Below are 23,690 nucleotides of genomic sequence, written 5' to 3' on the forward strand. Positions count from 1 at the left end.
CCATTACCCACCCTTACGTGGCGCAGATGTGGCAAAAAGCTTGTCCTGAAAGAGCCAGTTCACTCTCAGTGTCACTTCATCAAACACAGCCCAAGGATGACGGCCTCAGAGAGAATGGCCAGCAGTGGGGCCAGGGAGAGGAAAAGGCAGAGCTGTGAGGGGCTCTTCCTTCTCAACACCCCTCAGGGACCACAGAGCCACAGGGCATGAAGAAATGATGGTATCAAGCGACTCTCCACAGCCAGGAAGCAGATTCTCTACATAATTATCTGTATTTCATTGTATATGAATGGAAGACCTATTAAATCATCACACTAGTTCCCTGTGAAGAGGGGAACTAGGTTGATGGTCAAGGAGAGGGGAAAATTCTTCACTATTTATCCTTTTATACCTCTAGAATTTTACATCATGTCAATGTATCACTTAATAGGAAAAAAATGATGTTTAAAGAGAAAAAGAATATTCTCTATCATACAAATTAAAAAGTTACAGTAGCTAAAGGTATGATAGTGGCCCAGGAATAATAACTAGATCACTGGAAAGGGATAAAAATTCTAGAACAAGACTCAAAGTGTATATTAGAATTTAGTACATAATAAATGTCAGATTTTAGATGAGTGAGGAAAAGACAGTTATTCAATAGTGTTGGGAAAACTAGTTAACCATCTGGAAAAAAAACATTTAGATCCTTATGGTCACACTGAACACCACAATAAATTCCAGATGGATTAAAGATTTAAACATGAAAGAGTTTACAAGCATGGAGAGAGTCTGTGGAAGGTTTTTAATATTTGCCTCAAGTGGTGAAAATGGAAGGGGTTGATGTGAAATTATTACATTTTACTAAATATCTTTGCATTGTTTCACTTATACAATAAGAACATAATAGTTTCTCAAATAAAAATTCTAATAGAGAATATTTTAAAGGATTAAAAAAAAATTAGAAGGGCATGAGAAGAATACAGGTAAATATTTATATACCCTAGGCGAGGGGAGAGACTTTTAGCAAGTTATCCAAAATAGAATATATATATATATGTAAGAATTTACATAAGAATAAAGGAAGCCATAAAGTGGATGTGGAATGCATTTAACAACATAAAAGGTTATATTTAAAACAGATCAAAAATCACAATAACCAAAATTAAAATGCAAATAAATAAACAATATACCTTCAACAATATGCAACCATAAAAGAGTTAATATCTTTAATGTATCAAGATCTAAATTAATAAGAAAAGGACAAATACCAATATCCTCAATATAAAAACAGGCAAAAGATACAATCAGGTAAATCACAAAAGAAAATATCCAAATAGTCAATAAACATTTGAAAGAATTTCAACCTTAATAGCAATCAAAGAAATTCAGATTAAAATTATAAAATTCTATTTTTCTCCTATAAATTAGCAAAGATAATTTATAAATGATACCTAATGTTGCTGAGTTTGCAGGGAATGGGGTATTCTTAGTGATTTAAAACCTTCCTTAAGGATAGCTTGGTAGTTATATCAAAAGCTGTAAAAATACACATATCCTTAGATCTGGAGATTCTTCTAGACATTTATCCTAAGGAAACAATTATATTATTTAAGATTTTACTACAAAAGTAAGTACTGCAGCTCTACTTAGAACATCAAAAGGTAGAAAACAATGAGGATTGATTAGTAAATTAAGGCAAATCTTTACAATGGAATATCACTTAGCTCTTAGGATGAGTTAGATCCCAGTATACTAAAATGGAAATCTGTTTGAAACCTAAGAAAACTGTGGTTCCATTAATAAGGGAAGAAATCTGGTATCTACTTGGAAAATGGCCTTTCAACTAGAAATATAATTCCAGGGAATAAAAGACAGAACCAAGCTCATATGTGACTAATCACACACATGTGCACACACACTCACATACACACACACTGAATTTTTTTTTATAGAAAAAGAATAAAAACAACTCAATGTCATCAATGGGAATGGTTAAATAAATATGGTATGTTCACCCAATTCACTACACAGAAAAAAAAATGAGTTTTCTCAATGCATTAATATGGAAAAAATCCCAAAGTGAAAAAAAGCAAGGGGCAGAATAGTGCATATAGTATATAGCGTTATGTTACGTATGGATATATAATACATAATGTTATATATGTATGCATATAGTATTCTATATACTATATTCTATAAAGGGAGAAGATATTAATAATATAACAATTGTATTTGATTATATCTGCATTAGAAAAAATCCACACATTTGAAGAATAAGAAAAGAAACTTATTAATAAAAGTGGTTAACTCTAAGTGGCTTGTGGAGAGGGGGATGTAAGGTTGGCAGGGATGATTAATACAACATATCTTAATGCATGTGAAAGTGAAGTCATTCAGTCATGCCCAACTCTTTGCGACCCCATGGACTGTAGTCTATCAGGCTTCTCCGTCCATGGGATTTTCCAGGCAAGAGTGCTGGAGTGGATTGCCATTTCCTTCTCCAGGGGATTGTCCCAACCCAGGAATCGAACCCGGGTCTCCCGCATTGCAGGCAGACGCTTTACCGTCTAAGCCACCAGGGAAGCCCATCTTAATGCATATTTTGTTTTAATTTTGAACAATGTAACTATTGCCTTTTTCCAAAAAATCAAATGAAAAATTTAAAAGAAGGGATCCTAGGAGCAGGAAAAATGAATTATGCAAATAAAATTATAGCATATAAAAATTCTTCTGTAATGTTTCTGGATGACTAATTAAACAGGAAGTCTCTTACCTCAGAGAGACAAGAAGACTGCTGTCACTACTTGTTTGCTCTATAGGAAGCTAAAGGAATGTTTTTCAAACAACACAAACCAAATGCCTGTTTCCTGATCAAGACTGCAAGCTAAGCCTGATAAACAATACAAAACTGAGTAATGACAGGCTCAGGAATTAGCCTCCTAATTAGTATCAGGATGGGAGGAACATAATGCAGCCAAACAGCTCCTGCAGCAGATAAGTCATCAAAGTTTGCAAAGCGCTTCCACCCACCTTCTCTCTTTAATCTAACCATCTCTCTGAGAAAGGAGCTAACAACAGGCGAAAAACTGAAGCTCAGAGAGGTTAAATGCCTTAGTGTGCCACATACAGAGCCCGGAATCCAGGTCTCCTGATACTAGGTCTGTTCTCTTCCCATCCTACGGCCTGGACTTCCCTTCCAGTCACTTCCCATCTCAGACTCCAGAGCTGGGTTTGTACTTGGATAGTTGAGCACAGTCTACAGGGGTGGTGGGAGTCTTAGCATGAGCCCTCCTGCTTTCCTGCAGACCCATCTCCTACAGAGCCCAGGGAGACTGTTCTAACAGCCTCTGAAGGAATTCAGTATCAAACAATACAAATCTATATTGAAGATAAAAATACTAACTCCAGATCAGCACTGACAAGTGTACAGATCATGGTCCTGCCAGCTGTAAACTGTAGTTAATAGATGTTCTGGTCAGTGAAGGACCCTTGTTTGCTCACCTGGAATCAAAGAATGTGCCGTCCAGGAGTGTGCCGTTGTAATGATACCTGAGAAAGTCCCCGCTTTGACTTCGCCGCTCACAGTTTTCAGGCACTACTTTATTCTCAATGGAAATGCCATCCTTAGGGTTATGGAGGTCCAATAACGCAACATCAAACACCAGAGATGCCTGACCAGGAATGTCTTTCCCTAGAGTGGAGTGAAATAAGATGATGAAATCAGGACACAGGATTTAGGAAGCACTGTAACTACAATCCAACACCCACAGCATTGGTGTTACACATTCCTTGAAGTTTTCAAGCCAAGGAAATAAATGTTCTTGCACGTCTTGGGTGGTTCCCCATGGAACATTCTGTCTCACTGTGGAGTCCAATCATGGGCTGACAGGTATAATTTGAAGCCTGGCTTCCTCAGAAACAGGAGCAAACCAATATTAATGACATGGAGACCACTCTGACCACATTTTCTATGCTTGTGCTTGCAAATCAAGGCCTTGTGTGGGTGGTTATGCACCCAAAGGCAAACCCAAAAACATACCTCTGTGGGCCTCTATTTGTGTACAGATGCAAATCGCAGACATTCCAAAGCTCGGATATGGTTCTGGAGAACACTACATAGACTTGTTCTTCGGAACTCATAGTCAATTTTCAAAAAATGCATTTTATTGAAGTATAGTTGTTTTATAACGTGCTAAGTTTTGCTGTATAGCAAAGTGATTCAGTCATATATATATATAGTCATATATATATATATATATATATACTTTTTCCTATTCTTTTCCATTATGGTTTACTACAGGACATTGATTGTAGTTCCCTATTCTATACAGTAGAAGCATGTTGCCCCTTCATTTCATACACAATAGTTTCCATCTGCTAATTCCAAACTCCACATCCATTCCTTTCCCACTGCCCTCCCCCTTGGCAACCACAAGTCTGTTCTCTGTCTGGGAACTCGCAACTAATTTTTTAGAGGCAAAAATTCACTCCTTTAATGCATCCAAAACAACATATAAACAAAACTAAAGTTAGCTAAGAGGGGGGAAAAATGCTACCCACAATCCAAAATAGAAATAGTCCTCAAATCATGTCTATCTCATTTCAGGGTGGTACTGCTTCTCTTGGATATTTCTGACAGTGAGGATTTATTGAATATGTGCAATGAGGTAATCCATATGAAGGGATTATTGGGCACTAACTCTTCTTGCAGAGGTCAACATCCACCAATACCTAACTCTAAACTCAGGACTCTGGGATAAAAGGAAGTTAGTTACGTGACAAACCACTTCTGTCAACACTCTTACTTGCCATTTGTTATGCCATAAAAGGAGAAGGCCTGGGCAAGTGAACCACTGGGCATACCAAGCCTGTGCTCCTTCAGCTGTCTCTGTTGCAGAACCGTGGCCCCATCTCCTTTCCTAGTCTGCTGAAAGTGGGCTGCCAATTTGGCCTCTGGAATGCCAGGTGTGATCAATCCCTCAATTGCAGGTGTGGATATGGGAGGGTGTGTGTAGAATGTTAATCTTTTGTACTTTTCTCTATCTTTTAATTTAATAGAAAATAGAACCCCTTAAAGTTTCACTTAACCCTGAAAGTGAAGTAAAAATGTTTGTCATTCAGTCATGTTTGACTCTTTGTGACCCCATGGACTGTAGCCTGTCAGGCTCCTCTGTCCATGGAATTTTCCAGGCGAGAATACTGGAGTGGGTTGCCATCTCCTTCTCCAGGGGATTTTCCTACCCAGGGATCAAACCCACATTGCAGGCAGATTCTTTACCATCTGAGCCACCAGGGAAGCCCTAGTGTTTAAATTTTTCTAGCATTATTAGGTACTACCTGAATGTTTGCTTTTTATAACAACTTTTAGTTCAGTTCAGTCACTCAATCGTGTCCGACTCTGCAACCCCGTGAACTGCAGCAGGCCAGGTCTCCCTGTTCACCATCAACTCCTGGAGTTTACTCAAACTCATGTCCATTGAGTTGGTAATGCCATCCAACCATCTCATCTTCTGTCATCCCCTTCTCCTCCAGCCTTCAGTCTTTTCCAGCATCAGGGCTTTTTCCAACAAGTCAGTTCTTCAAATCAGGTGGCCAAAGTATTGGAGTTTCAGCTTCAGTATCACTCTTTCCAATGAATATTCAGGACTGATTTCCTTTAGGATATACTGGTTGGATCTCCTTGAAGTCCAAGGGATTCTCAAGAGTCTTCTCCAACACCACAGTTCAAAAGCATCGATTCTTTGGCACTCAGCTTTCTTTATAGTCCAGCTCTCACATCCTTACATGACTACTGGAAAACCATAGCTTTGACGAGATGGATCTTTGTTGGTAAAGTAATGTCTCTGCTTTTTAATATGCTGTCTAGGTCAGACACAATTGAAGCGACTTAGCAGCAGCTAGGTTGATCATAACTTTTCTTCCAAGGAGCAAGTGGAAGTCACCATGGCTGCAGTCACCATCTGCAGTGATTTTGGAGCCCAAAAAATAAAGTTGGTCACTGTTTCCGTTGTTTCCCCATCTATTTGCCATGAAGTGATGGGACCAGATGCCATGATCTTAGTTTTCTGAATGTTGAGCTTTAAGCCAACTTTTTCATTCTCCTCTTTCACTTTCATCAAGAGGCTCTTTAATTCTTCTTCCCTTTCTGCCATAAGGGTGGTGTCATCTGCATATCTGAGGTTATTGATATTTCTCCTGGCAATCTTGATTCCAGCTTGTGCTTCATCCATTCCAGCATTTCTCATGATGTACTCTGCATATAAGTTAAGTAAGCAGGGTGACAATATACGGCCTTGACATATTCCTTTCCCAGTTTGGAACCAGTCTGTTGTTCCATGTCCAGTTCTAACTGTTGCTTCCTGACCCCAGTCAGATTTCTCAGGAAACAGGTCAGGTAGTCTGGTATTCCCATCTCTTTTAGAATTTTCCACAGTTTGTTGTGATCCACACAGTCAAAGGCTTTGGCATAGTCAATAAAACAGAAGTAGATGTTTTTCTGGAACTCTCTTGCTTTTTCGATGATCCAGCAAATGTTGGCAATTTGATCTCTGGTGCCTCTGCCTTTTTTAAATCCAGCTTGAACACGGGAAGTTCATGGTTCGCGTACTGTTGAAGCCTGGCTTGGAGAGTTTTGAGCATTACTTTGCTAGCATGAGAGATGAGTGCAATTGTTCGGTAGTTTGAGCATTCTTTGGCACTGCCTTTCTTTGGGATTGGAATGAAAACTGACCTTTACAACTTTATTGAGATTTAATTCCCATACAATTCACCTACTTAAATTTATGCCTGGATAGCTAAGCAGAATGTCAAAGTATAAAGCATTTAAAAACAACTATTTTAAATAAACTATTTATTTTTAATATTTAAATTAGCAATTATTTGTTTAAAATAAATGTATAACATTCCTCACATCAAGCTAGGCATCTCGTTTTATCTGGTACATCGTATGCATGTGGATGAAGACGAAAGGATTTGAGAGTCAAGGGGAACGAACTTCTACTAGCCAAGGATGACACAATTTGAGTATCAGTAAGATAATAACATATCTTGAGGAGGGGAGAATTAAGATATATTTACAGTAGCTGTTTCCAAGCTGCTTTATTTTTCTTTTAGATTTTTAAAGAAACTTCCTGTAGATCCTAAGTACCAAAAGTAGAAGTCCACAGGAGAGAAGGCTCCCCTCTCCTGCTCTGTATACAGACCTAGAGCCAGGAAACACAGCTTGGAAAACATGATATTAGGGGGTTATTAGAAGTTGGGTACCACTATCAGTAAACTTCTTAAATAGCATCACATTTTCGTTTCTTTCTTTCTTTCTTTCTTTCTTTCTTTTTTTTTTTTTTCTGGCCACACTGCTTGGAGGCTTGTGGAATCTTAGTTCCCTGATGAGGGATGGAACCTATGCCCCCTACAGTGGAGGCTTGAAGCCCTAACCACTGGAATGCCTCCAGGAATGCCTCATTTCTATTCCTAACTACATATATCAGCTTGTTTAAATGCATGAAGGTCTCATTGTTGTGTCAGCTTGTCAGTGTGATTAAATGTGCCTGAAATTCAAACATGAGTAACTAACTTCTATCTATCAGTTAGTAAACGGTTTACCACTTGCCTCCATAGTGAAACTACAAACTGGACACAAAATCAAATTACTGTATCCTCTAAAATTATATCAGTACTTTGCATTTTATTCACATGGAGCTAATGCCACAGGTAAAACCCATTAAGGAGGTACAAATCAGTGGGAAAAAAATGACAATTTTGGCAACATAAACTGAATTTCTACCTTGATGGCTACAACCTTTAGACTGTTTAATTCAAATCTCATTTCACAGAAGGGAAAACATAGGTTGGAGAGGTTGGTGCCTAAGGTTACAGCTTCTGAGGCAATGACAGATGGCTTACTTAAGAACAAAAATGACCATGAATAGATGGAGATTTCTGCATCTTAACCATCAGTCAGCAGATGATGACCTAGACTAGCACTGTCCACCAGAACTTCCTGCAGTGATTGGAGTGCTCCGCATCGCCTGTCCTGTACAGTAGCTCTCAGCAACAAGTAGCTTTTAAGTACCTGAACTGTGGCAGTGTGACCAAGGTACAGAATTTAAATTTTTATTTAACTTAATTTAAATGTAAATAGCTAAATATAGCTGGTGGCTACCCTACTGGACACTGCAAGTCTAGACCAAAAGTTCTGGTAGGTTTCACACAGTAAGTTAAACCAACCACTGCAAAAGAAATAAAGACAGATGAGAGTAGCTTGAAGAATGGGATGGACTTACCGTCTCCATCTTCTCCATAGGCCAAGAAAGGAGGAATGGTGATGATGCGTTTTTCTCCCACACACATCCCCAACAGCCCTTTATCCATTCCAGGAATCAGCCAGCCAATTCCCACATAGGTGTCATATGTTTTCATGCGATTGTGACTGAAAACCAATGAGAAAAGGGAGAAGTTCCATACCACGAGGGCACCTCTAACTCATCCTTCAAAAGATTTTTGTTACCTCAAACTCAGCTGACCAATGGATTCATACCCATCCCTGGAGAAAAGGCAGGTATGCACCTTTGTTCCCAATCACAGAGCAGCTGGGAACAAGTCCCTTTCCTGGTTTTACCAAGGCCATAAAAAGTGGATGCGACAGAAGGAACTAAGGGGCATTTCAATGGTACTAGTACAAATGGCAGGACTTACCTCGAATCAAACAGTGTTCCATCCAAGAACGTTCCGTTGTAGTGGTATCTTACAAAATCAGATACCTGGATGGTCCGAGGGCAACTGGGAGGCTTGAAATAAGTGTGAATCTGAACCTGATCTTCCGAATTCCAAATATCCATTAGAAGTACATCAAAATGAAGCACTGAATCTGGGGGGATCACACCAGCTATAAAACAAAGAGAGCTCACACTGAGAAGCTGCGGCCTTTCAAAGAAACACCAAGGATGCTGCCAAGGTGAATGGAAGCCAGAAGGGCTCAAGAGGTCACATACAATTCCAAAATGAGTGACGTTCCCTCCAAATGAAAAAAAAAAAAAAGAATGTTTTTTGGCCATACCCTGCAGCCTGTAGGATCTCAGTCCCCCAACCAGGGATTTAACCTGGACCACAGCAGTCAAAGTCCATTATTCTAACCACTAGGCCAGCAGAGAACTCCCTCCCAGTGAAACTTAAAGAAAAGAGGAAAAACAAAAATTTCCTCTCAACAAGAATAACATTCAGTATACCTGTGTTAATAACACTTCTTTCATATCTAGAATAAATAAACTGCAGATGAAATTTCAGCCGTGTGTGAGTGTTTACTGCTCCTCATTTTCTGCTCCCTGAAGCTTCCAAAGACTCTCTATTCTGCCTGACTGAAGAGCCAGAAAATGTTCTGGTTGTTTCAGCAAATGTTTTCACAAGTACAGAACAAACACTTACAAACGCCGTCATTTCCATAGGCCAGCTTTGGAGGGATCTTCACAAACCGCCTCTCATTTACACACATCCCAACCAGAGCTTGATCCATCCCTGCTATCAGCTGTCCTTTTCCCACGAACACGTTGAAAGTGGAGTCTCTGTCATAGCTGGAAACCCAAAGGGGAAGGAGAGAGAAGAAGAGTATAAATAAGCCAAACTTAGTGAAGCCAACTTGTAAAAAAGTACCCATGGACACAGTGAGGTCCCTGCCAAGCAACAAACCCACAGATCCATGACTGATGCAGGCAATGTCTTCACTGGACAGTACTTGCAGGGTTGGGATTTTTAAATTACCTTGAATATTGCCAGCAAATCTAGTCAGTTAAGCATCGGCATAACTCTCTCTAGAAAAAAAAAATAGAGAGTAGGAAATGGCAACCCACTCCAGTATTGTTGCCTGAAAAATTACACGGATGGAAGAGCCTGATGAACTACAATCCAGGGGGGTCACAAAAGAGTTGGACATGACTTAGTGATTGAACTTGCACACACACAACGTATATCATTTTTACTGCTGTGTAATGCAAATAAAGATCGTTCTCAAAATATTATGGCTTAAATAATATATATGTCAAGTTTGTGGCAAAATAGCTTACCAATTCTTCCATTAAAAAAAGAATCGCTTACTCCATTTCTATGCAATTGGTACCTAAGAGCAACATCACAGATACTAGTGTGCAAATTAATACTTTCTAATTTATTTTTTATTGAAGCAGAGTTGAATTACAGTGCTGTGTTAATTCCTTCTGTGCAGCAAAGTGACTTAGTTACCACACGTGTGCATGCTCAGTCGCTCAGTCATGTCCGACTCTTTGAGACCCCATGGACCCTGTCAGGCTCCTGGAATTTTGCCTCTGGAATTTTGCAGGCAAGAATACTGGAGTAGGTTGCCATTTCCTACTCCAGAGGATCTTCCCAACCGAGGGATCGAATCCACGTCTTCTGTGTCTCCTGCACTGGCAGGCAGATTCTTTACCACTGAGCTACCTGGGAAGCCTAAATATATGTATATATGTATGTGGATATATATTATTTTTCATATTTCTTTTCCATTATGGTTTATCACAGGATGCTGAATCTAGTTCCCTGTACTATACAGTAGGACCTTGTTGTTTATCCATCCTATATATACACCAGTTTACATCTGCTAATTCCAAACTCCCACTCCTACCCTGTCCCACCCACTTCCCCTTAGCAACCACCAGTCTATTTTCTAGGTCCCTGATTTTGTTTCTGTTACTAATTTGCCTTTCTTTTCTTTTAAGTCACTAAATTAAACAAAGATGCAGTGTGGTGTAGCGTGAAGGGCACTTGAACTCTCTCAATCTGTTTCTTCCACTGCAAAATGTGACAATAATAGCCATCACAAGATCCAGATAAGAATGTGAAAAGGGCTCTGAAAACCTCAGGATTATGCCAGTACTACTATACATAATGATTGCAGGTGATTGAAAGTCTGAAGTAATCTTTAAATCACTAATAAATGTGTTTTAAAGGCTAACTGGTGATGACCTGAAGCAGGAAAATAAATAATGGAATCGTGGCTACAATCCAAGTTCTCATCCTCTTCAATGCCAAACTTAGCAGCAACAAGGGGGTGCCAATCAGGAGACTTTACTTAGGGGCTTTGGGAAATATAAAAAATACCAAGGCATGAATTCTGCCTACAAGTACCTTATAAACTGGCAGAGACACCCACAGGGTTTTAGACACTGTGTTTAAGAAAATAACTACAGAGCTTGGTTTATAATAACGAAATGCTGGAAATAACTTAGAAGTCCAAGAGTACGGCACTGGTTGGATATAAGACTAAGACATATAGTAAATTGTCTATGGTCATTTAACAATAAAATATTTCTGCTATAATTATGTAATGTATAGCAATTACAATATATAACTACAGTTAATAAAATACTGTACAGTGAATATAGTTAATGGTGACTATAGCTAATAATACTGTATTGCATTATTCAAAGTTGCTAAGAAAGTAAAATCCTAAAAGTTATCATAAGAAAAAAAATTTTATAACTATGCATGGTGATGGATGTTGACTACACTTAGTGTGGTGATCATTTAGCAATATATACCAATATAAAATCCCTACGTTGTTTACCTAAAACTAATACAATGCTACATGTTAATTATACATCAATGAAAAATTTTTTAAGATTTTATTCATTGGCACAGAAGGACATACATGTGAAGAGAAAAGAGCAGGTTATAGAGCCACATATAAAATAATCTCATTTTGAATTTACATATATAGATGCATATGAAAAATCTACAAGGTAAAACATGAAAATATCATCTATAGTAATCCATGAGTACGAGATTTCAAGTGGCTTAATGGATCTTCTCTTTAATTCTCTCAGTTTCAAAATGATCATGGAATACAGTCAGCCCTCTGTATCCTCAATTTTCACTTCATGGATTCAACCAACTAGAAATTGAAAATATTTTTTTTTTCATTTCTGAAAGTTCCAAAAAGCAAACACTTGAATTTGTTGAACACTGGCAACCATTTACATAGCATTTACATTGTATTAGGTATTAGAAGATGGAGAAGGCAAGGCAACCCACTCCAGTACTCTTGCCTGGAAAATCCCATGGCCGGAGGAGCCTGGTAGGCTACAGTCCATGGGGTCGCTAAGAGTCGGACACGACTGAGGGACTTCACTTTCACTTTTCACTTTCCTGCATTAGAGAAGGAAATGGCAACCCACTCCAGTGTTCTTGCCTGGAGAATCCCAGGGATGGGGGAGTCTGGTGGGCTGCCATCTATGGGGTCACACAGAGTTGGACATGACTGAAGCGACTTAGCAGCAGCAACAGGTATTAGAAGTAATCTAGAAATGATTTAAAGTATACAGGAGGACGTGTCTTAGTTACATGCAAATATTACACCATTTTATATAAGGAACTTGAGCATCTGAGGCTTTTGGTATCCAAAGGGGTCCTGGAACCTGACCCCTGCGGATACCGAGGGACAACCGTGCTTGTAGAGTAAATCTTAAGAGCTGTTGGAATTCCCCTCATTAGGACAGGCTGCCCTTCTTTGGTAAATTACTTCTCCATTTTTCTCATTTTCCCCAATGATCAGCTTGGGAGAGCAGCATGGTCCACCTCACCACCCATCAGAGCAGCTTTGTCAGATCTGTCCCCTCCTTCCCTTTCTGCTCCTGGCTTTATAGTCCATTTCACCGCCTTCTTTTCTCCAAGGCCAGTGAACAGAAAGCGAATGTCCAAGTTCTGGCTAACAAGCCAGAGGACAAAAGCGCATGATCAGCTTTGTGCCCAAGTGACTCTACATTTCCACCCTCTATCTCCAGGGGAAACAAACAACCACCCTTGGAATGCCAGCTCTCCAATTTCACTTGGCTGGGATCTTGCCACACCCTGAACCGTCATCAAACTGGAGGGTTTAGGTTAACAATGGACCAGAATTTAGGCTTCAAAAGCTTCCCAGGCACAGAACATGTGCAAAGAGCAACAATGCACAGGCTGGAAACTTTATATTTTTCATTCACAGAACCCAAAATTAATGAGAGTTTTTAATAATAACTACTATTTAGAGAGTATTTATTATGTGTCAGGCACAGGGGCAGCTAAGCTTTTCTATATGTGCTAAGTCGCTTCAGTTGTGTCCAACTCTTTGTGACTCCATGGACTGTAACCCACTAGGCTCCTCTGTCCATGGGATTCTCCAGGCAAGAACACTGGAGTGGGTTGCCATTCCCTTCTCCAGGGGATCTTCCCGACCCAAGGATTGGACTGGCATCTCTTATGTCTTCTGCATTGGCAGGGCAATTCTTTATCACTAGTACCACCTGGGAAGCCCAAGCTTTTCTATACACTACCTCACTTAATCCTCATACAACACTGTAAGTATCAGTAAGTACTGATACTCAGGTCCCTTGAAGTTGAAAAAATTTCTCAAGCTCACAAAATTAGCCAAATGAGAAAAAAAAGTTAGAACCCAGGACTGTCCAAGTTTCACCCTCCAGGCACAGAGCCTCCCTAGATGGTGTATAAAAACAAGTGTGGCCTTACGGCATTAATTTATTCATTTGATAACAATCAAGAAGATCCCTGGAGAAGGAAATGGCAACCCACTCCAGTATTCTTGCTTGGAGAATCCCACGGACAGAGGAGCCTGCCAGACTACAGTCCGTGGGGTCCAAAAGAGTCAGATATGACTTAGTGACTAACCAATAACAGCCTAAGCAACATGCCCAAAACAAAATACACCTTTCCAAAAGAAAATATATAATTCACATACGTGAGAAAGTAACAAACAATGCAAAGCCAGTTTTGTCTACTGCTGAAAACTCTGACCATCTGGGAAGAATAAATTGTTCTGAGCAAGTCTGTGCTGATCACTTCGACTAGCACAAATTCATGTGCAGGGTCCTGCCAGGAGTTGGTCATGAAAATTATTTCTACAACCGCTGGAATTAGCACTTATTCAGCCTGTCCCAGTATCTGGCTGTTTTGCAGATGCCCCAGTCAAGGTCCTGCAGGAAACAGATGATATGCCTAAAGTAGACAGCTCCAGGGCGTGGTGTGCAGGATGCAGAGAAACATTAAGGGCCAGTGCAGCAGCTCTGGGGACAAGTAGGGAGTGCTGTTACCACACCCGGGCCTGAAGGATCCAGGGACAGACGGGGAGCTCAGAACACCTGACAGAAGCTAAGCTAGGACCTTTGGTTTAGGAACACAGCCCATGTGATGACTGTACAGGCAGGAAGTCAGAGGAATAAGTATCTCCACCTCACCCTCCCTACTCCCTCTGACCTCCTGCTGATGTCCCATTGGCTGAACCCAACTAGAAGCCAGACTACAAGGGGGTCACTGATATAACCCATATTATGCACACGTGGTCCATATAGGTCAACCTCCCAGAGCAAAAAGAAGTGGAACTGGGGGAAGGGAGACCTAGAAAGGCAAATGGAAACTATCCAGAATGGGACTTCCCTGATGATTAAGACTCCACCTTCCAATGCAGACGACATGGACTTGATCCCTGATAGGGGAACTAAGACCCCACATGCTACAGGATGTGGCAAAAAACAAAAACAAAAAAAAACATTATTTTAAAATGGAAATTATCCAGCACATCCAACACCCCATTTCCTCTCCACCAGCTTATTTTTTCTCCCCTGATCATTCACTCCTGTAGACCCTTCAATTGCTGACACTTCTATATTCCTCTGCCCCCAGTGCGGACTGGGGTGGCTGCAGCACCCTCCAGTGATGAGATTATTCTGATCTCAGATGCAGAAGCAAAGTTAAAATGGCCATTACAAAAGGGAAGAGAATATGGCCCTACGGTTAGCAGAGCTGAAACCCTGATCAATGATAAAAGGAAAAGACAGCTTGCTCTAAATGCCAATTTTAGATTTAGTTTAGACAAATGACAACTGGATACATTACTCCTGCCACACCTTTACTGAGGTATAAGTGACAAAAAGTGTACATACTTAAGTTGTGTACACAGAAATCATTGCCTCAATTAAACTAATTAACATATCCATCACCTCACATAGTTACCATTTTCTTTTTTTTAATTTTATTTATTTATTTGACTGTGCCAAGTCTTAGTTTTGGCATGCAGGATCTAGTTCCCCAACCAGGGATTGAACACAGCGCCCCAGCATCAGGAATTCAAAGTATTATCCACTGGACCACCAGGGAAGTCCCTTCTTTTTCTTTTTGTGATAAGGACATTTAGTTTTACCTTTTTAATAAATAGTATACTTACATCAAGTATATAATACAGTGTTATTAACTATATTCACATTGCTTCACATTAGACTGAATAAATTTGTCTTGAACATTAAAGAGACTGCCATATTTTGAGAATTCATAACAGAATGGAAACAAGTTAATAAAGAGCCAGTCCACTGGGCACAGGAACCACCTGCTGGTATTTCAGAATCTACCAGATTCTGGTCACCTGGGATATAAGGACTGTGGTCCTTGCCCAAGCCCTTGGTGAATAAGACTCATGAAATGCTCAAAAGCAGAAACTCATCTTCTAGCTGGATGCCTAACCCTGGGATGACGCAGGTGAGATTCAACACCCTCCCCAGGCGGAATTCCACCATTGAGCTTGGGCCCAACTCAGAAGTGAGGCCACATCTGATGTTTCTGCCTCTCACCCGTGCTCCCCACACTTCCTACTCCCAAAGGTGACTCTGGGCTTCCTAGACACTCCAACAAGAGTATCTCCCTCAAACAACCATCTTTACCAGCAGCTAATGAGCCTTAGCAGAGGAGAAAGGCAAGCTATTAATGATCTACCAAGGTGGAAAAATGAGAGGAAGAGAGAGAAGGTGAGAGAGAAAAGAGGAGCAAGTAGGAACGGAAATAGCGCACCTATTCACACCTCCATGGACGGTCAGACCTTGCACTGTGAGCGGTTGGCTTTGACAGTCTTTGGTGCATTAAAATATCATTAAAAGAAAAACTTTGCAAAAGAAAGTCAAATCATTACACTGCTATTGTAGATTTTTGTATTTAAGAAACTGCACAAGTTAAAATGTCAGATCTCTAGAAATAATTCTTATTTCACACAAGTTCTCAGCCCAGTAAAATGCGGTAGTAGTTGGTGGTTTAGTTACTAAGTCATGTCCAACTCTTATGACCCCATGGACTGGGGCCCATCAGGCTCCTCTGTCTAGTCCACAGGATTTCCGGAGTGGGTTGCCATTTCCTTCTCCAGGGGATCTTCCCAGCCCCGTGATGGAACCCATGTCTCTTGCACTGGCAGGCAGATTCTTTCCCATTGAGCCACCTGGGAAGCCCTGCAGTAAAATATAGCCAACTTAAGTAATCAGTATGAATGTATCACTGCTTGCAATGATGCACAAATGAAATTAAAAGCAATGCCATTAAGTCTTTTAAAAAAAAAACACATTTATTTATTTATCTGGCTGCACCAGCTCTTAGTTGTGGCACTTGGGATCTTCGACCTTAGTTGTGGCACACAGAATATTTAGTTGCAGCATGTGGGATCTAGTTCTCTGACCAGGGATCAAACCCGGGTCGAACAGAGTCTTAGCCACTGGACCACCAGGGAATGCCACAGAGGACATTAAGTCAGCCTACCAATGACTGCATAAGACTCTAGTGAAGAAGAATGAAAAAGAAGAACTTTACCTCCAGTTATTAAAACTGCACTGGGCAGCTTCTCTTTCTTTATGTGGCTTTTCCATAGGAAGGTTTCCTATATAGATCCACACTTTATTTTTTTTTTAATGATTTTATTTATTTATTTTTGACCGTGCTGGGTCTTCATTGCAGCATAGGTTTCTCTCTAGTCGCAGAGATCGGGGGCTAATCTTCATTGCAGTTTGAGGGTTTCTCATTGCGGTGGTTTCTCTTGTTCCAGAGCACGGGCTCTACAGGATGCAGGTTTCAGGAACTGTGGTACTTGGGCTCAGCAGTTGTGGCTCTAAGGCTCTAGAATACAAACTCAGTAGTTGTGGTGCTCGGGCTTAGCTGTTCCGAGGCATGTGAGATCTTCCCAGATTCAGGATCAAACCCATGTCTTCTGCATTGACAGGCAGATTCTTTACCACTGGGTCAACCAGGGAAGCCTCAGATCCACACTTTAAATGCTTCCTGCCTAAGAGAGGGTACCCTGACCTGACCAATCTTCCTGCCACCACTTAGCCCCTTAGATCCACCCTGACACCATCCAAGGTACTGCCCAGCCCTCTGGCTCTTCTCTGAGATCCAATCCTGTTGAAAGGATAAGATAACATTCACTTAACACCTGACTTTATACCCACAGCCAGGGTGAGGGGGTTGAGGGTAAGAACAGGTTCCCAATGGGACCAATCAAATGGGAGAGATCTTGGGAATGTGAAATTGAGACGGATTCCAGTTAGTCAGCATTATTGGACCCTAGAGGTCACATATGTGGCACAGAAAGCCTGCTGGAGCTCTCTCAGGGAGGAGGGAGGGGAATCAGCCCCTCTGCAGTCCCTCAGAGAGATGCAGAAAGCCACCTCTGCTCACAATTCTGGATCCTCAGGAGGAATGGAAGATCCTTCCAATAAATTCCCTCCTTTTCTCCTTATGCCAGATAGAATGGGTTTCTGGGCCCTCCCCACTCCTTGACTTGAGGGTACGGATTTTTATTAGATTTTGTTCTTTTAGGGCAGTTTTTCATTTTTGTTTTGCTTTAGAGCAGTTTTGAATTCACAGAAAAATTGGGCGGAAGATACAGAGATTTCCTATATACCCGCTACCTGCACCCAATGCCACATACACATGCATAGCCTCCTCCACTGTCAGCAGAGTGTATCACTAGAGTGGTACATTTGTTACAATCAGTGACCTGCACTGACATGTCATAGCACTGAAAGTCCATAGCTTCTACATCAGGGTTCACTCTTGGTGATATATACTCTATGCGTTTGGACAAATGTAAAATAACATGTATCCACCATCAGAAGCAGGGACTTTTGTCTGTTTTATCTCTCCTACATCTCAGCAACTAGAATAGTAGGTATTCAATAAATATTTATTGAATAATGAATGTATAAAATGAAGCTGACCTCCATTATGAGTTTATGATTCTTTTAGAGCAATGGTTCTCGAAATGTGGTCCTAGACCACACCATCAGCATCACCTAGGGACTTGTTAGATATACGACTCTCAGCCCCCATCCCAGACCTACCTAATCAGAAACTGTATAATAAGCTCTCCAGGTGATTCTGATGCATGTACAGTTTGAACACCACTGGGTCCAAGCATCTACAACTCTATAATACCCAACAGGGCATATAGTGGGCACACACTAACATGTATTATTACTTTTTAAAAAATATTTATTTATTTGTCTGCACCAGTTCTTAGTTACAGCACTCAGGATCTTGAATCTTCATTGCAGCACGCAGAATCTTTAGTTGTGACATGTGAACTCTTAGTTGCATATTGTGGGATCTAGTTCCCTGCACAGGAATTGAACCCGGGCCCCCTGCATTGGGAGCATGGAGTCTTAACCACTGGACCACCAGGGAAGTTCCTACAGTAATATTTATTGAATGTATAGACTTGAGGGGCCTGCAGAACAGGCCTGAAGGCTGTGACCAGGATACTGGTTTTGCCTGCTAAAGATAACAGGAACATGTTAAACTTCAGTCCCTTACTACTTGGAATGCAATGGAACTCTTCAAAAGCTGACTCAAGAGTGGTGGACAAGGAGCTCCCAAGGCCTGACGGGTGACAGCAGGAGCCCCCCAGAAACCTGCTGGTGGGAAGCTGCCGTCTTCTCCTTCAATCTAGAGCAGTAGCCATCGAGCAAGCTAACAAGCCCGAGGAGGCTCCAAAACAAAACGAAACCATGCCTAAGCCAGTGACCAAGGGCTGAAGGGCTGGGCCTCCTGGCAACTGCAAATACCCATAAGCTGAAAAGACACCACTGCCCCCAAGTGCCAGGCACAGATGCAGGAAGAACGCTCTGTGGAAAGAAAGGCCCTTTGTGTTTTATGACTCTGGTCAGACTGACAGCCATCATTTTCTTCTGGGCCAAACCTCTAAACTAACAGCCAAAGCCCAAAGCACCTAGATTTCTCCTTCCCTAAGCTTTCTGTGATGGACAGGGAAGCCTGTCCATCTTCCCTGGTGATGGACAGGGAAGCTACAGGGTGATGAACAGGGAAGGTACCGCATCTTCCCTTGGTGATGGACAGGGAGTCTGGCGTGCTGCAGTCCATGGGGTCACAAAGAGTCAGACACGACTGAGCAACTGAACTGAACTGAAGCTCTTTGTGAAGGAATAGCAAAGGAATGCTCTAATATACTTCATAAATTCCCACAGGAATGGAGGCCCTAGAAGGAAACACAGTAATCAATCACCTACTGTGTACGCTGCTCCCACCGTTCCATTGTCTGCACTGCAGCCACAGGGACTTTTGTACAATGAAATGCAGTTCTGGTCTCTCACGCCCATGATTAACTCTTCAGTGGCTTCCCATTGTCCCTAGACAAAGACCAAACTCCACAGCCAGGCAGATGAGAGCTCTCAAAAGTTGACTCTGTCTCTCTGACCTCCTTTCGCCTCCTCTTTTTCCCTCCCTGTCGCTCCTCTACCCCCACTCCAAGCTCAGGCCATACTAAGCAGCTTTCACATGCCCCCTCTTCCAGGCCTCTGCATGTGCTCTTCCCTCCACCACTCTCGCCTTTTCTTCCCCCCCCCCCCCCCCACCCCCAGCCCTCATCCCTCAGTTCCTCCTGGTAAATTTTAATCCTGCTCAGATTTTACTCCTGCTGTCCCAGAACTCCATCTCGACCAGCCCCCAGCCAGGCACACATACAGACACACACACCAACTTCCCAGGTGGCACTAGTGGTAAGGAACCCACCTGCTAATGCAGGAGATGCAGGAGACACAGGTTGATCCCTGGCTCTGAAAGATCCCCTGGAGAAGGGAATGGCATCCCGCTCCAATATTCTTTCATGGGAAATCCCAAAGACAGAGGAGCCTGGTGGGCTATAATCCATGGGGTCACAAAGAGTCAGACACAACTGAAGTGACTTAACACACATCCTAAAACTCCATCTTGACCAGTCCCACAACCAGACACAAACACACCAATACACACAACATACAGTTAAACTTTCTGGGTGGTTCCAAAGCTCCTTGCCATTCTTGCCATCACACACGAGTGGACTACAGACTATAAACTTGAGACTCTGGCACTAAACCGCCTAGATTCAAAGCCCCACTCCACCATTTAGTAGTTATCACCTTGGGTAAATTACTTGAACTTTCTGAGCCCCAATTTCTTCATTTGTAATGAGATGGTATTGTATTGTGAGGTTAAAAGAATTCAGTGTAGTTCATATATGTAAAGGCACAAGGTAAGGACTATCTGTGAACTCTATGTGAGAGACAGAAGTGTGCGCTATTATTCTTTCTGTACTTAACACAGTGTATAATTGTCTGGACAATAGCCAGAGTGCAGGGAGGGAACACCATCCTCAGGGGCAGACACTGCATACACATTTGCAGAATGGATGACAGCTCATCTGTATTTCCACTGTCTGTGGGTCAGGAAGATCCCCTGGAAAAGGGAATGGCAACATTCTTGCCTGGGGAACTCCATGGACAGTGGAGTTTGGCAGGCTACAATCCATGGGGTTGGGAAGAGTCAGACATGACTGAGCAACTAACACTTTCTCTTTTCACTTTTACATTGCCTCACAGTGGCTGTCATTCTAGAGGGTAGAAAGTATTAGATGATTTGCTCCAGTGGGAATTATTAATTAACATCAGCATAAGCAGGAAAGTCTTCACTATTTTCTAACTAGTGAAGCAAAAGAAGATATACAAATGGCCAATAAACTCATGAAAAGATGTGCAGCATCCTTCACCATTAGAGATTCATGAATCAAAACCATAATGACCTACTATTTCATATCCATCCACTAGGATGGCTATAATCAAAAAGGCATACAATTACAAGTGTTGGTGAGAACATGGCGAACCAGGAACTCTCATATACTGCTGTGGGATTGTAAAATGGTGCAGCCACGTTGGAAAACAAGTTTGGCAGTTTCTAAAAAAGTTAAACATAGTTACCATAGGACCCAGCAGTTCCACTTCTAGGCCTATATCCATAAGACATGAAAACATATGTCCACACAAAACCTTGTATGTGAATGTTCACAACATTCTTATTCATAATAATCAAAAAGTATAAATAACTCAAAAGCCCATCACCTAATTAATAGATAAAATATGATATGGAATAGTATACAGCCATAAATAGGAATAAGAGCTGATACATGCTACAGCATAAATGAACCAAGCTTATGTGAAAGAAACCAAACCTAAAGGCTGCAAATGGCAAGATTCCATAAAGAGACAGAAAGCAGATTAGTGGTCACCTAGACCTGGAGGGGAAGGGAGTAATTGCTGATGGGTTCCTTCTTTTGGAGTGTGGAAAATATTCTAGAATTAGAGAGTTGTGATGATTTCACGACTGTGAATATACTAAAAAAAAAAAAAAATTGAATCATACACTTTAAATGGGTGAATTGTATGGAATGTAAATTATATCTCAATAAACCCGTTTTAAAAAGAAGCAACTGAAACAATAAGAGAATGAATATTTCTCAGTGCTTGCTATGTGCCACATCAAATACTAACCAGCTTTTGTATATACAGTCCCTGTCTGGAATTTTTTAAAAGGCTAAAAAGACAAAGAGTACCTTTTAAAAGATAACCTCAGGAATGATCTTAGCCCCGCCTCAAGCACAAAGCAGATCACGAAAAGAAGTGTGGACACAGACCTAGGACCGTAACAAAGTCTGGGGAAGGAGAGCAGCTTGGAGCTGGAGAAGGGGCCTGTTAACCCTAATGCTAAACTGGGGAACCTGTGATCTCGCTGCAGATTCAAGGGCAGGAACTGTGGACACCGGGCATGGGGCAAAGCTGAGTGACTTGCTCTGGACGACCTCCTGCCCCAGGAGTTTTTTGTAAGGCCATAAGGGGAGGGCGGTAGTTAATGGGCACAAATCCTGGACTTGGATTGTTCAGGTTTCAAAACTGTCTCGCTTAAACAAGTTTCTCAGCCTCCAATGGGCTCAAGTTATCTCACTGGCAAAATAAGGGTAATGATAATACCTACACAGAAAACTGTAGTTAAGAATTAAATAAATTCGTTATATGGAAAGCACTGAGAACCACCCTGTAACAACTGTAACAACTCCATAAATGTTAGCGGCTGCTATCGCCACCTCCATCATCATCATCGAGAGGCATGAGTGACTTGACACTCAAGGGCCTTGCCGGAAGGCACAGTCAAGGCAGACAGACAGGCGAACACTAACATGCACTCTCGGGGGTCGGCTAGGGGGCCAGCTCTTTACGAAGATTTCGCGCGTGTTACTGCACAGGGCGGAGGAGTGGGTGATCGGCGCCAACACCGCTGCGCAAGGTCCCAGGAAGATTCCAGCCCACCAGGCGAGCAAAAGGGCCGGCAAGCTCCAGGGCCCCCGAATCCCCCAGGCTGAAGGGATGAAGGGTCGGGGAAGCTTTGGGGTGAGAAGAGGGAAAGGGAGGAGCGCGGGTTCGAGGGGCGGAGCTGGGGGAGGTCCGTCGGGAGGGAAAGGCCTGTCCGGAGACGGGGAAGCGGGAAAACGGGCGCTGCAGCCTCTGAGGTCCGGCTGGCGCGCGGGGCGCGGTACCTGGAGTCGAACTTTTGGCCGTCGGGGAACGTCCCCACGTAGTGGTAGCGCACGAAGTCGCCGCTGCGCACGGTGCGCGGACACTCCTCGGGCACGAAGCGCCGCTCGATCTGCAGCTCCGAGTCCGAACCCAGCCCCAGGCCCGCCACAGGGGCCGCCTGCCCGGTCACCCAGAGAAGCAGCAGGAGCAGCGGCGGCGGCGGGGGCCGCCAACTCCGGGCCCTGATCGCCATCGGAGTCGAGGAGAGGAGGGGGCGCGGCGGGGAGCCGCGAGGGCGCACGGAGCTCGGGCGGCGCGGGTCGGGCCTGGATGTGCGGCGGCCTTTGCAAACGTGGAAAAGACTCCCGGCTCTCCCCGGGCGGCAGCAGCCACCCCCTCTCTCCCGCCCCCCGCCCCCCGGCCACATCCGAGGGAGGGGAGGAGCCGCGGCCGAGCGCCAGGCCTGCCCTGCGCCGCCCGTCCCGTGAGCTGGCCAGCCCGGGGAAGAGGCGGGCCTTCTGGAAGTTCAAAGGGACCAGTCCCCGAGGGAGAAATCAAGAACTCTTTGGGATTGGGCTGCGATATACAGTTAGAAGAGAAAGACTTCTGGCCCAGGCAAACCCGCGGATCTCTGCCTACCCCTAGAGACTCCGGATTTAGGGCCCCTAGAGGCTCTACGTGGCCGCGGATCCAGTTACCCTTTGCTGATTTGGGAAGGGAGGAAAACTTCTTTTTAAAAAAACTTAGTTTCAAGGCTGGATTCTACGTTAAAACAGACTGAAGCCATCTTCGAGATTTCTTTCCCCAGGATTTTCTTTTAATACTTAGAGGAAAGGGGAGACTCCGTGACAGTTGCTCAGGCAAAAGTTTTAAGATGTGAGTGATACTTAATAGCAAACATCCCACATGGTCCCACCCCGTGACTAAGCTAGTTAAGACTTCACATTACAGACCCAGATTCTGCGGGGAAATTTACTAGAGTAGTTAAACGCATTCTTAGTTTAGAATTGTTAGTTCTTATTTATTGAAACTTGGACTAATGAAAGCAAATCACCAAAGGTT

General features: G+C 42.5%; 1 protein-coding gene across 1 annotated transcript in view; it reads right to left on the reverse strand.

Annotated features, from left to right (window-relative positions):
- FKBP9 (FKBP prolyl isomerase 9) overlaps nucleotides 1–23,148 on the reverse strand; it is a 43,159-nt gene extending 20,011 nt beyond the window's left edge. The window contains exons 1-5 of the mRNA XM_012176841.4: nucleotides 22,649–23,148; nucleotides 9,403–9,548; nucleotides 8,677–8,866; nucleotides 8,265–8,410; nucleotides 3,484–3,673 (exon numbers count right to left, since the gene is read on the reverse strand). Of these exons, the coding sequence (XP_012032231.4) occupies nucleotides 3,484–3,673; nucleotides 8,265–8,410; nucleotides 8,677–8,866; nucleotides 9,403–9,548; nucleotides 22,649–23,055 (1,079 nt within the window). The 5' untranslated portion in view covers nucleotides 23,056–23,148. The remainder of the gene's footprint in view (nucleotides 1–3,483; nucleotides 3,674–8,264; nucleotides 8,411–8,676; nucleotides 8,867–9,402; nucleotides 9,549–22,648) is intronic.
- Nucleotides 23,149–23,690: the final 542 nt, after the last annotated feature.

The sequence above is a fragment of the Ovis aries genome, chromosome 4, assembly GCF_016772045.2.
Source record: "Ovis aries strain OAR_USU_Benz2616 breed Rambouillet chromosome 4, ARS-UI_Ramb_v3.0, whole genome shotgun sequence".
NCBI lineage: Eukaryota > Metazoa > Chordata > Mammalia > Artiodactyla > Bovidae > Ovis > Ovis aries.